The sequence below is a fragment of the Piliocolobus tephrosceles genome, unplaced genomic scaffold (assembly GCF_002776525.5).
Source record: "Piliocolobus tephrosceles isolate RC106 unplaced genomic scaffold, ASM277652v3 unscaffolded_350, whole genome shotgun sequence".
NCBI lineage: Eukaryota > Metazoa > Chordata > Mammalia > Primates > Cercopithecidae > Piliocolobus > Piliocolobus tephrosceles.
This window is the reverse complement of record NW_022318754.1, coordinates 1-11,597: the sequence shown is the minus strand read 5'-3', so window position 1 is coordinate 11,597 and position 11,597 is coordinate 1. Positions and strand designations below refer to the sequence as shown.

Genomic DNA, 11,597 nt, shown 5'->3' with positions numbered 1-11,597 from the left:
TAAAACAGCTGTTATATAACAATTTAAACAAATGTTCAAAAATTTTAATTGCACAAAATGATTTTAGCTTTTTTTTTCAAATCTGAGACATTCTGATATGATGTACAGTACCAAACATTGATCAAAAGCTAAAAATATCTCCAGGCATAGTTGTTATATATAAATATGTGTGTGTGTGTGTGTGATATATATATATACACACATATACATATACATATACATATTTCTCCCCTAGGGTTATGGTGGCTATATTGCATCAATGATCTTAAAATCAGATGAAAAGCTTTTTAAATGTGGATCAGTGGTTGCACCTATCACAGACTTGAAATTGTATGGTGAGTACTTTCTACAGACTGACCTAATATAATGTATTGATTTGTGGAAAACAAAAGCCCAATTTAAAATAGCTCAATTAAGCTCATTTATCATATATTATTAGTGCCTGTTTTGAGCTGTTGATATCCTCCTTGATTCAGTTGATTTTACTAAAGCATGACAATTAAATGTAAAATGAAGAAATTAATGAAATATACTAGTCAAATAGTTTTTAGTTTGTTCTTGAATGTCTGTTTTATTGGGTCACAGCCTCAGCTTTCTCTGAAAGATACCTTGGGATGCCATCCAAGGAAGAAAGCACTTACCAGGTAACTAATTTGAAAATAACAAAGAAAGAGGAGGATTTTTGTTCTAAAAATTCAGTTCAATCGCTTCTTTAGATCTATAGGTACAGATATTTGTACTTTCCTTTATAGGCAGCCAGTGTGCTACATAATATTCATGGCTTGAAAGAAGAAAATATATTAATAATTCATGGAACCCCTGACAGTAAGTATTATACTTGCTGCTGTTGTTTAATAGGGTATGACCTTTTACAAAGGGATACATCTAAGTACTTGCTTACAGGAAGCCCTGTAAACCTTCTGAAGAAGGGAGCAGAGAGTCACACAAGCAATCAGATACATGCTTGGAGGTAGGAAAAAAGAATTCAGAGATGAGAGGAGGCTGTGCCTCTAATGGCACCATTGTCCAGTCAAATTCCCTGTAATGATGGAAATACTTTATCAGTGCTGCTGAAGAGTAGCCACCAGCCACTTGTGGCCATACTGTGTTTAGTGTGACTGAGGAACTGAATTGATTTTATTTAATTTTAATTTAAAAAGGCACTTGTGTCTAACGACTGTGGTGACAGTGTTATTCAGCACATCTACAATGGAAACCAACCTGGAAAACAGAAACCAAAAACATGCACGCACTGACATGAAATTCTAATGAGGTTACCCGCTTAAATTAACTTAAAACAAAAACTTTAAAAAGGCACTTTTATACCATCTCTCATGTTTTCATCACTTTAAACCTTGGAGGTGGATGTGATTGATGTTAGTAGCAATAAATCATATCACTTTATATTTACATGACACTCTTAGGGACCAAAGAATCTATATTTTATTATCCTCTGTGATATTTTACAACAGACGACTGAATATTTATAGCTCCATTCATGGATGAGAAAAATCAATTTCCAAAAGGAAACAGATTTATCCAAGGCCATCTGGCAAGTGAGCCAAGAAAGTGAAAGTCTTGAATCAATATTTCCTAAATCTTGAACTTCACTCCTTCCTCTTTAGAGTAGGTTCCACTGAATGATTAGCTTCAAGGATACTATATGGAAAGGGAGAGAAAGAGGAACTTTACAGTGGAGAAATTTGACAAACATCACATCAGCAGTGACAAGTCATTACTATTATTAAATGCCCTTCATATGATGTAGTGGGGACAGCATTTTACCTCCATGGTTTAATACTCCAAGCCCATATATAACACCAGTCTAACCATGAAAAAAACATCAGGCAGATCCAAATAAGGAAATTTCTATCAGATATCCAGCCAGTATCCCTCAGAACTGTTGGGGTCATTAAAAAAAAAGTCTGAGAAAGTCTCATAGACCAGAGGAAGTTAAAAAGACATGATGTCTAAATATAATGTGGGATTGTGAATGGAACCCTGGAACAGAAAGGTAACACAAGAAAACAACAACAAGAACACCAACAAGAAAAACTAGTGGACCCCAAATAAAGCGGGTTTAGTTAATGGTAGTATATGAGTCTTAGTTTCTATTTGCGACAAAGTACATAATAATGTAAGATGTTAACAATGGGGAAACTGGAGGATGGGTATCCAGGAACTCTGCACTATCTTTGCAACTGTTCTGAAAATTTAAAACAATTATGGTGTTAATAATCTATTAAAGAAAGATGTAGATGATACCAGTGTTGGGAGAAGGAGAGCATAAAAATTTTGAAGGACACTTGGATGTTGTTCTAAGGTATTAAGATCTAACATATATATCAACCGTAATAAAAATAAATAGCAATTAAGTACTCATTGTATGTCAGAAAACACGCTAAAAGCATTTAATATTATCTTATTTGTTCTTCTCACAAACAAGGAATAGTAGATATTATTACTTTTATTTAACAGATTGGGAAAATAAATACTGAGAAATGACATAACTTCCCTAAAAGTGTAGACACAATTGATTAGTAGGAAGGACATTTGAATCCATATATTGAGCCTTTTATTCACTGTGCCCTGAAGCCTTATTCATGTGAATAAATTATATTCAAGGTTAAATTATTTTACATCTACCCATCATGCTGGACTAATATATTAGTGCTATTTCAAATTTCTCTGTCAATATCTTGTAGCTATAAAGGTAAATCACAATGTTCTATCTGACTCACTCAGTCACAGGCCTGGCGCTTCACCCATCTAATAAAATACAAGCAAAGGTTTAGCCCGGGTCACTTCAGAGAATATGCACCTGTGAATGTGTATGAGCACACACACACAGGGACACACACACAGGCTCACACACAGGTGCACACACACACAGACGCACACACAGGCGCACACACAGACGCACACACATACAGGCACACACACAGGCGCACACACACACAGGCACACACAGGCGCACATACAGACACACAGGCGCACACACGGGCACACACACACAGAGGCACACACATGCACAGGCGCACACACAGGCACACACACGCAGAGGTACACACATGCACAGACACACAGTTGCACACACACACATAGGCGCACACACACAGGTACACACACGCACAGGCACACACGCAGACACACAGGCGCACACACACACATAGGCGCACACACACGCACAGGCACACACACAGGCGCATACAGGCACACACCACACAACCCCTATGGGCCTGGTGAATTATGGTTGCTCAGTCATGACACTGTAATGCCACTACTGTTAATATTATCTTCAAAAATTACCAGCAAATGAATTCAATCAACCAGGCAAACCTGTAATGTTCCCTTTTAGCTGTAGCAAACAGACAAATAGCAACAAATATCAATGAACTTTGCAGTAGAAACTAAGCAGAAAAAGAAATCCAACTGGAAAAATCCATTTGCACATTTGTATTTTCAGCTATACCCATACAGAGAAATAAGGGATCACATTACCTCTGTCACTGACCTTTTCAATTAGCATTTCTAGAAGCTTACATTTATAGAGCAGTTTGTACTTATGTAGCAACGACAAGGTCATTTTCCCATTAAGTGCCATAGGAAGATGTTGAAAAAGATCTTAACTATCTAGTTTTTAAATAGGTTTAAATGATTGTCTGCCATTTTACATTCTCTGCTCTGTGGTCTGATTATTCAACACTCTAGAGTTAAGGCATTAAAGAAGCTTAAACTATTGATAAGGCTGCCCTAGCTTTGCAACAACAATTAAAGATGTTAGCTTAGGCTGCGCGCGGTGGCTCAGGCCTGTAGTCCCAGCACTTTAGGAGACAGAGGCAGGCAGCTCACGAGGTCGGGAGTTTTAGACCAGCCTGACCCACATGGTGAAACCCCGTCTCTACTGGAAATACAAAAATTAGCTGAGCATGGTGGTGCACGCCTGTAATCCCAGCTACTCAGGAGACTGAGGCAGGAGAATCATTTGAACTCAAGAGGCAGAGATTGCAGTGAGCCGAGATTGCACCACTGCACTCCAGCCTGGGCAAGAGAGAGAGACTCTGTCTCAAAAAAATAAAAAAAAAAAAGTGAGCTTAAATATTAGTTACAGAAATTTGAAGATACACAAACTACAGGAATGAACACCCCAGACAGAATGTGAGCAAACTGCTGCAAAAAGAAACTTCACTCCACCAGATCTTCATAGCTACCAAACCCAGGGCTTTTGGACCGCTTACTTCAGAATTTTGGACCTTAGATTCAAGCAGAAGGAAGATAAAAGAAAACAAGAGTAACCAGGATGCTCTATATGAAATAGCCCTTGTATAATGAGATGTGTATTCTGTTTTCTCAGTATGGGGTATTCTTTTCTAATTTGGATAATAAAGCAGAATGCCAGTATCCAACTGAGACTTGCCCTAGTAATCTTCGAAATGAAATAGATAGCTGGTTTCCTGTATAAATATCCAGAAAAGACTTTTGCCATGTTAAAATTTTTATAAATTTTATAAAATTTATAAAAATATGTGTACCATTAGGAATAATAAATAATATCCAGTAAAGTAAATCTAAACACCATTCTGTAGAGTAAGTAGGACTTAGTTGTAGCTACTGTTTTGCTTTTTTTTTTTTTTTAACAGAGTGAAGCTCAGAGTTTTACCATTATATTTACCAGCTTTCTACCTAAAACCAGATATAAGTTTTTTTTGTTTTTGTTTTTGTTTTTGTTTTGAAACAGAGTCTCGCTCTGTCGCCCAGGCTGGAGTGCGGTGGCGCCATCTCGGCCCACTGCAAGCTCTGCCTCCCGGGTTCATGCCATTCTCCTGCCTCAGCCTCCCGTGTAGCTGGGACTACAGGTGCCCACCACCTCGCCCGGCTAATTTTTTATATTTATTAGTGGAGACGGGGTTTCACCATGTTAGCCAGGATGGTCTCATCTTGACCTTGTGATCCGCCCGCCTTGGCCTCCCAAAGTGCTGGGACTACAGGCGTGAGCCACTGTGCCCGATCAGATATAAGTCTTTTAAATATGCAACGTATGTAAAATAAAACACTGAATCTCTTTGAAAAATAATATGAAAAAGTTCTGATACAAGCAATGTGTTTCTTCAAATGTCATAATTTGATTTCTTGCAGCAAAAGTTCATTTCCAACACTCAGCAGAATTAATCAAGCACCTAATAAAAGCTGGAGTGAATTATACTATGCAGGTAAGCTTCTTTCTTAGAAGAGTGTGTTTTCTTGCTGTGTTTTTTCACTTGTGAGATACACAACACAGCTTCTCTATTATTCCGTTCTCCATACTATTATTTTTTAATACGTTTTTTAGGTACCAAAGATTGTGTTCTCTGTTCCTAATTACACCGGGAATGTGAATGAGCTCATGCTTTACAAGTGAATTGCATGAATCCTTTCTAAATTCTCATTTTCCTCTCAGACTTATTCATATCCCAAATATTGAACTATTTTAAAAGTCACAAGTTTCTACTTCCCTTCTTGTTCCTTTTGTCTTTTCTTCCTTTTGTTGTTCCTTTCTTCCTTTTCTTGTTTCTTTTGTCTTTTTCCTTTGTCTTTATTATTAAATATGAGAATTTGTTATCAATTTATTATTAAGTATGAGAATTGATTATAATCTCATAATAAATAGTGGACAAAAAATGGGGAAATATAGGTAAAGAAGAGAGGATAAAAGGCCATTTGCACTACCATTTACACCTGTGCATTCATATATTTAATACATATTTATCAAGGACATTATAGTGGTCAGTCTGCTCTATGGGTAACAAGACATACTTTACACTATGAAGGAGGTTCCAGTCTGATATAGGAGTCATGAAAGGAAAAAATAAAGTCATTTAAATTTCTCACCATTCAGAAGAACCAAAAGTTGTTCAACCTGTCTAAAACACAAACTACCAGGTTTAGAATAATGAAAGATGAAGACATACAGATAAACATATGTCAGGTCATTCCATAAGCATTGTTGAGGAATATGGAGTTTTATTCAAAGGGCAATGAGACACCGTTTAAACCTTTGTACTCAGGAATTAATGGGATAATAATTTTATTTTTTAGGGCCTATAGTCAAAAAGAAACTTGTCCAGTTTAGTCAAGCTAAGGGAAAGGTTAGTTCATCTCAGTCAACAAAAACTTGAAAAAGTCTACCTTTTATGGCCAACACATTCTAATTTAAATACCAAATATTAATTGACGTGATTACAATTGTTTTAAAAATTTAGCATGAAGAACTTAAGAGTTGAATTAGGTGTGATTTTGGTCAGATATTATTATTCAAAGTTTCCATGCCATTGGGGCTCAGAAAATGAATGCAAGTGACAATAGTTTCTTGGATAATTTGAAATCTTCTTTCTCCTCAATATCTTAGGTCTACCCAGAGGAAGGTCATAATGTACCTGAGAAAAGCAAGTATCATCTCTACAGCACAATCCTCAAATTCTTCAGTGATTGCTTGAAGGAAGAAATATCTGTGTTACCACAGGAGCCAGAAGAAGATGAATAATGGACCATATTTATACAGAACTGAAGGGAATATTGAGGCTCAATGAAACCTGACAAAGAGACTGTAATATTGTAGTTGCTCCAGAATGTCAAGGGCAGCTTATGGAGATGACACTGGAGCAGCACGCTCAGAGACAGTGAACTAGCATTTGAATACAGAAGTCCAAGTCTACTGTGTTGCCAGGGGTGCAGAACCCATTTCTTTGTATAAGAGAGGTCAAAGGGTTGGTTTCTTGGGAGAAATTAGGTTTGCATTAAAGTAGTAGTGCAGATTTTCTTCTGTTATCCCCTCTTTGCTCTGTAACTAGTTGCTCTCATTTTAATTTCACTGGCCACCACTATCTTTGCATTATAATGCACAATTTATCATCTGTCCTACAGTCCCTGATCTTTCATGGCTGAGCTGCAATCTAACACTTTACTGTACCTTTATAATAAGTGCAATTCTTTCATTGTCTATTATTATGCTTAAGAAAATATTCAGTTAATAAAAAAGAGTATTTTATGTAATTTCTGTTTTTAAAAAGACATTATTAAATGGGTCAAAGGACATGTAGAAATGTGGATTTCAGCACCTTCCAAAGTTCAGCCAGTTATCGGTAGATACAATATCTTTAAATGAACACACGAGTGTATGTCTTACAGTATATATACACACGTGTGCATATACAGTTAATGAAACTATCTTTAAATGTTATTCATGCTGTAAAGGGTAAACTTTTGATGAATTAGAAGAGATGCTCTTTTCCAAGCTATAATGGATGCTTTGTTTAATGAGCCAAATATGATGAAACATTTTTTTCCAATTCAAATTCTCGCTATTGCTTTCCTATAAATGTTTGGGTTGTGTTTGGTATTGTTTTTAGTGGTTAATAGTTTTCTAGTTGCATTTAAATTTTTGAATATGATACCTTGTCACATGTAAATTAGATACTTAAATATTAAATTATAGTTTCTGATAAAGAAATTTGGTTAACAATTCAATGCCACTGAGTGCTCTTTTGCTCTTTAGGTGGAGAAGGCTTTTTTCAAAACTCTTGGTCCTTTTACTTCTATCTCTCAGTGCAGAATCAATTCTCATTTTCATTGTAAAAGCAAATAGCTGGATTATTTCATTTGCCAGTTTCTATTTAGTATTCTATGCCTGCCCAATTCATCTGTTACTGTTTAATTTCAATCCTTCTAGTGAGAATTAGAAATGAAATATTTTTTATTTATTGGCCAAAAAGTTCACAAACAGCAGTGTTTGCTATTTCCTTTGAATTGAAGGCACAAAATGCATCAATTCCTGTGCTGTGTTGACTTGCAGTAGTAAGTAACTGAGAGCATAAAATAAACCTGACTGTATGAAGTCAATTTAAGTGATGAGAACATTAACTTTGGTAACTAAAATCAGAGTATCTTCTCATTTCACTTAAGGGATCTTCCAGAAGATATCTAAAAGTCTGTAATAAGCTTAGAAGTTCAGATAAATCTAGGCAGGATACTGCATTTTGTGGTTTTAAAAAAGTCCTTAGGACAGACTGAGTTATCCTAACTTATGGCATCAGGAGAAAACATTAAAATATCAAGGAATCATCAGTCACCCTCCTGTCTTGTTAAAGGATCAACCCCAAATTCTGGGGATTTGAGTACATGTGAATCATGGATTGGGAATTCAATTTTTTCCCTGGATGCTTTGGAATTGTGTCTTCCATGCTCCACTGGGTTCAATTTAAAATAGGAAACACTTTCTCTTCTTAAAGACCCGTTTTAGGTCTTTTTCAAGAATAGTGAACACATTTTTTAACAAAATAAGTTGTAATTTTAAAAGGAAAGTTTTGCCTATTTTATTAAGATGGAAATTTCTTTTTAGGCTAATTTGAAATGCAACTGAAGCTTTTTAATCAATATTTTAAATTGGAACCACTAGAGTTTTTTATGATGCAAATGATTATGTTGTCTGAAAGATGTGGTTTTATTGAATGTCTATTTGAGTATCATTTAAAAAGTATTTGCCTTTTACTGTCATCATTTCTCTTGTTTTATTATTATTATCAATGTTTATTTTTCAGTTAATTTAATACAGCTTCTAATGTGAAAGACGTTTGTCTGGAACCCATTTTCCCCTCAGAGGCTAAAGAGACATCAAGCGAAAGCATATTGCTTAGTAGGAAAGTAGAAAATTTTAATCGTTGTGATTCTTTGAGTTTTAAGGACAGGGTCATTTTCAGTAAAGGAAATGCTCACCAACACAGAGTCACCAATTATTAAAGGAATCATGTGATTGCATTTTCCCCTTTATACATTTACCCTTGGTCATAATCCCACTAATTCATACATATTTATGCATTGCTAGAGTTTCCTAGGACTCCAATAGCATGCTTTCCAAGTATTATTATTTCCTTAATGTTAAAGAAAAAAAATCAATATGTTGAATTCTATAATAAAATAGGTAAGCAATATTAAATCATCCATAGAGATAAACAACCTCTTGAAACTCTTTTGAAAGAGAAAAGTGTACGTTCACTTTCATTGCCTTCTTTAAGATCTCTAAATACTCAGACCAGGGAGGCTATTCTCATCTATTTGAGTTTCCTGACAGAACTAAGGGAAGTACTCACTCTTCAAAAGATGGATCTCAGTTCTCTCTGAAAATGTGCCTTTTTAAATTGGGTGTTTAGCATAAAAATCACGATTGGGGATCTTACAGATGTCTGTTGTAGATCTATTACAACACGGTGACTTAGACATTGGGCTTTACCATATTAGAGAATTACTTAAGCTATTGTCCTTCAAATGTTGGGCTTTGAGAAAGAAGTACCTGACACTGAATTGCTCTCAAGTCTCTGGAATCACAGACAGCACATGGCTTCTATGAGGAATTATATATGAAATACCTCTTGTGTCCTTCCTCAAGTTCTCTGACCACCTTCACATCCTGTGGCAACCAAAACTGTATGAATACAATCTGGCCTCTCAGCTGTGCTCACTTTCTGTTCTGGGGATTCTCTGATACTAATTTTGGCTACTTGTTAGAACCAAGAGACAAATCACTTACATACTGCAAACCTATGTGAGGGTGTTAATACCCTGCTACAACACAATGAATGAAAGACTGTAGCAGGTGACTAATCTTGCCCTCAGATATTCTACATGGTCCATGGAAGACTCTGTGGGCCCCAGAAGCCCAGAGCTGCATACTCTTCTATTTTCCTCTTCCCCATTTCACTCTTTTAAGCTCCCTACTCCTATTCCCTAGAATCACTTTCCAAAATAAACTGCAGGTGTGCTAACTGTTGTCTTAGACTCTGCTTCCTGGAAACTATTTTTCCCCTCCACAAAAAAATGATCACTGTGAATATTACAGGAGGAGAAATAAAAGAAGAATAAATAAGTGGTTTATTTTCAAGTTTGAAGAAACTCTTTCTAACGAAAATGTACTGGACTCTTACTAGGTGCCAAACCTAAGATAAATGCTCTGCGTACACCATCAAATCGAATCTTCTCAAAATGCCCTAAGGAGATATTATGTTTCCCATTTTACAGATGAGGAAATTGAGTTTTAGAGAAGTATGTAACTTGCCCACATTTATGTAAGTAGTACGTAAAAGGACTAAAAGCACCAGTCAACTTAGAAGTTCATGTTGTTAGTGATTCTGCTCTCCAGCACTCCTGAAATAAGGAGAGTTAACCCATGTTGACAGCACATAAGAAAATATTCTGAATATTTAAACACACAGTTTCAAATATTTTTGAGACTAATTTGATAGCAATAATACTGAAAAGTAATGGGAAAACCGATTCACCATTGTGGAATGTTTGAAGATACATGAATTCCCTAATGTCAAGAGGAATTAGGTAACATTAAAACATGTTTTCTTTTTCCATTGAATATATGTAAGAGTTATTCCTGTGCATGGAAATCCTTGCTCAGAAGACCACGACTATATGCTTGGAAGTCATTAGTAAATCTCCTTGCTTGGGCATTATACCAAAAACACTGCAAAATCATTCGGAGAGGCATCCATATACTGCAGAACCGTTATACTGTTCAAAACACCCAGGCTTGTAAACATGAAAACTTCATGTAGTTCTCAAACCCTACAGCATACACAAAGCATGTCACAACATTTCAAGTCATGGCAGACACCCACAATCCTATTTGCAATCTGACGCAGAAAAGTTGCATTACCTCCCACTTTTCTACTAGTGTAGAAATAGTTTTGGTTGACCACTGATCAGATCCGCTAGCAACACTTTTATTTCATTTAGCAATATTCCAGCAGTTGCTGAGGAGAGAATCTGTGAATTTGAAAAAATCCCTCTCTCATCACAATTGAGGCAGACAGGTTTTAAAAAGACAATGAGTCACATCAAAGTACAATTTTTATTATTATTATTATTATTATTATTATTATTATTATGAGATGGGAGTCTCGCTCTGTCTCCCAGGCTGGAGTGCAGTGTGGCAATCTCGGCTCACTGCAAGCTCCGCCTCCCGGGTTCACGCCATTCTCCTGCCTCAGCCTCCCGGGTAGCTGGGACTACAGGCGCCCGCCACCTCGCCGGGCTAGTTTTTTGTATTTTTTATTAGAGACGGGGTTTCACTGTGTTAGCCAGGATGGTCTCGATCTCCTGACCTTGTGATCCGCCCGTCTTGGCCTCCCGAAGTGCTGGGATTACAGGCTTGAGCCACCGCGTCCGGCCTATTTTTCTTCTAGACATCCAACTAAGTTTATGGTTGACTGATATAAGCATCACAGACTTCTAATAACAACAGTTGAGATAGTAAGAAAATTTCTATGCCAATTCTCACAACCTGTCTATTTCTATCATACCTACCCCCATTGTCATGAAGTTATCTTTGATGTGTATGAAGCTTGAGAATGCAAATTTCTATCTGGCCAATAGCAGCAGAGAAAAAGAACTCACATTTATTCAACACCTATGCTTTTTGTTACATAAACTCAGCTAATCCTCAGTCCAGCCATATAAGATAAATACTATTGTTCTCTGATAAAAAAATCAAGAGCTGGGCGCGGTGGCTCAAGCCAGTAATCCCAGCACTTTGGGAGGCCGAGACGGGAGGATCACGA

At 36.6% G+C, this 11,597-nt stretch overlaps 1 protein-coding gene across 1 annotated transcript; it reads left to right on the top strand.

Moving 5' to 3' along the window:
• The first annotated feature begins 205 nt into the window (after positions 1-205).
• On the top strand, positions 206-8,529 carry LOC113220072 (inactive dipeptidyl peptidase 10-like). Its single transcript, XM_026448682.1, has 5 exons — positions 206-335; positions 586-644; positions 753-825; positions 5,137-5,210; positions 6,386-8,529. The coding sequence occupies exons 1-5, from the start codon at positions 260-262 to the stop codon at positions 6,518-6,520; spliced, it is 417 nt and encodes a 138-aa protein (XP_026304467.1). The 5' UTR covers positions 206-259; the 3' UTR covers positions 6,521-8,529.
• Positions 8,530-11,597: the final 3,068 nt, after the last annotated feature.

Bases quoted from the DNA above. Each gene is read 5' to 3' on its own strand.
- LOC113220072 (XM_026448682.1), top strand. From the start codon at position 260: ATGATCTTAAAATCAGATGAAAAGCTTTTTAAATGTGGATCAGTGGTT. The intron at 826-5,136 runs GTAAGTATTATA...GATTTCTTGCAG, and splicing joins AATTCATGGAACCCCTGACA to CAAAAGTTCATTTCCAACAC. The intron at 5,211-6,385 runs GTAAGCTTCTTT...TCAATATCTTAG, and splicing joins GAGTGAATTATACTATGCAG to GTCTACCCAGAGGAAGGTCA.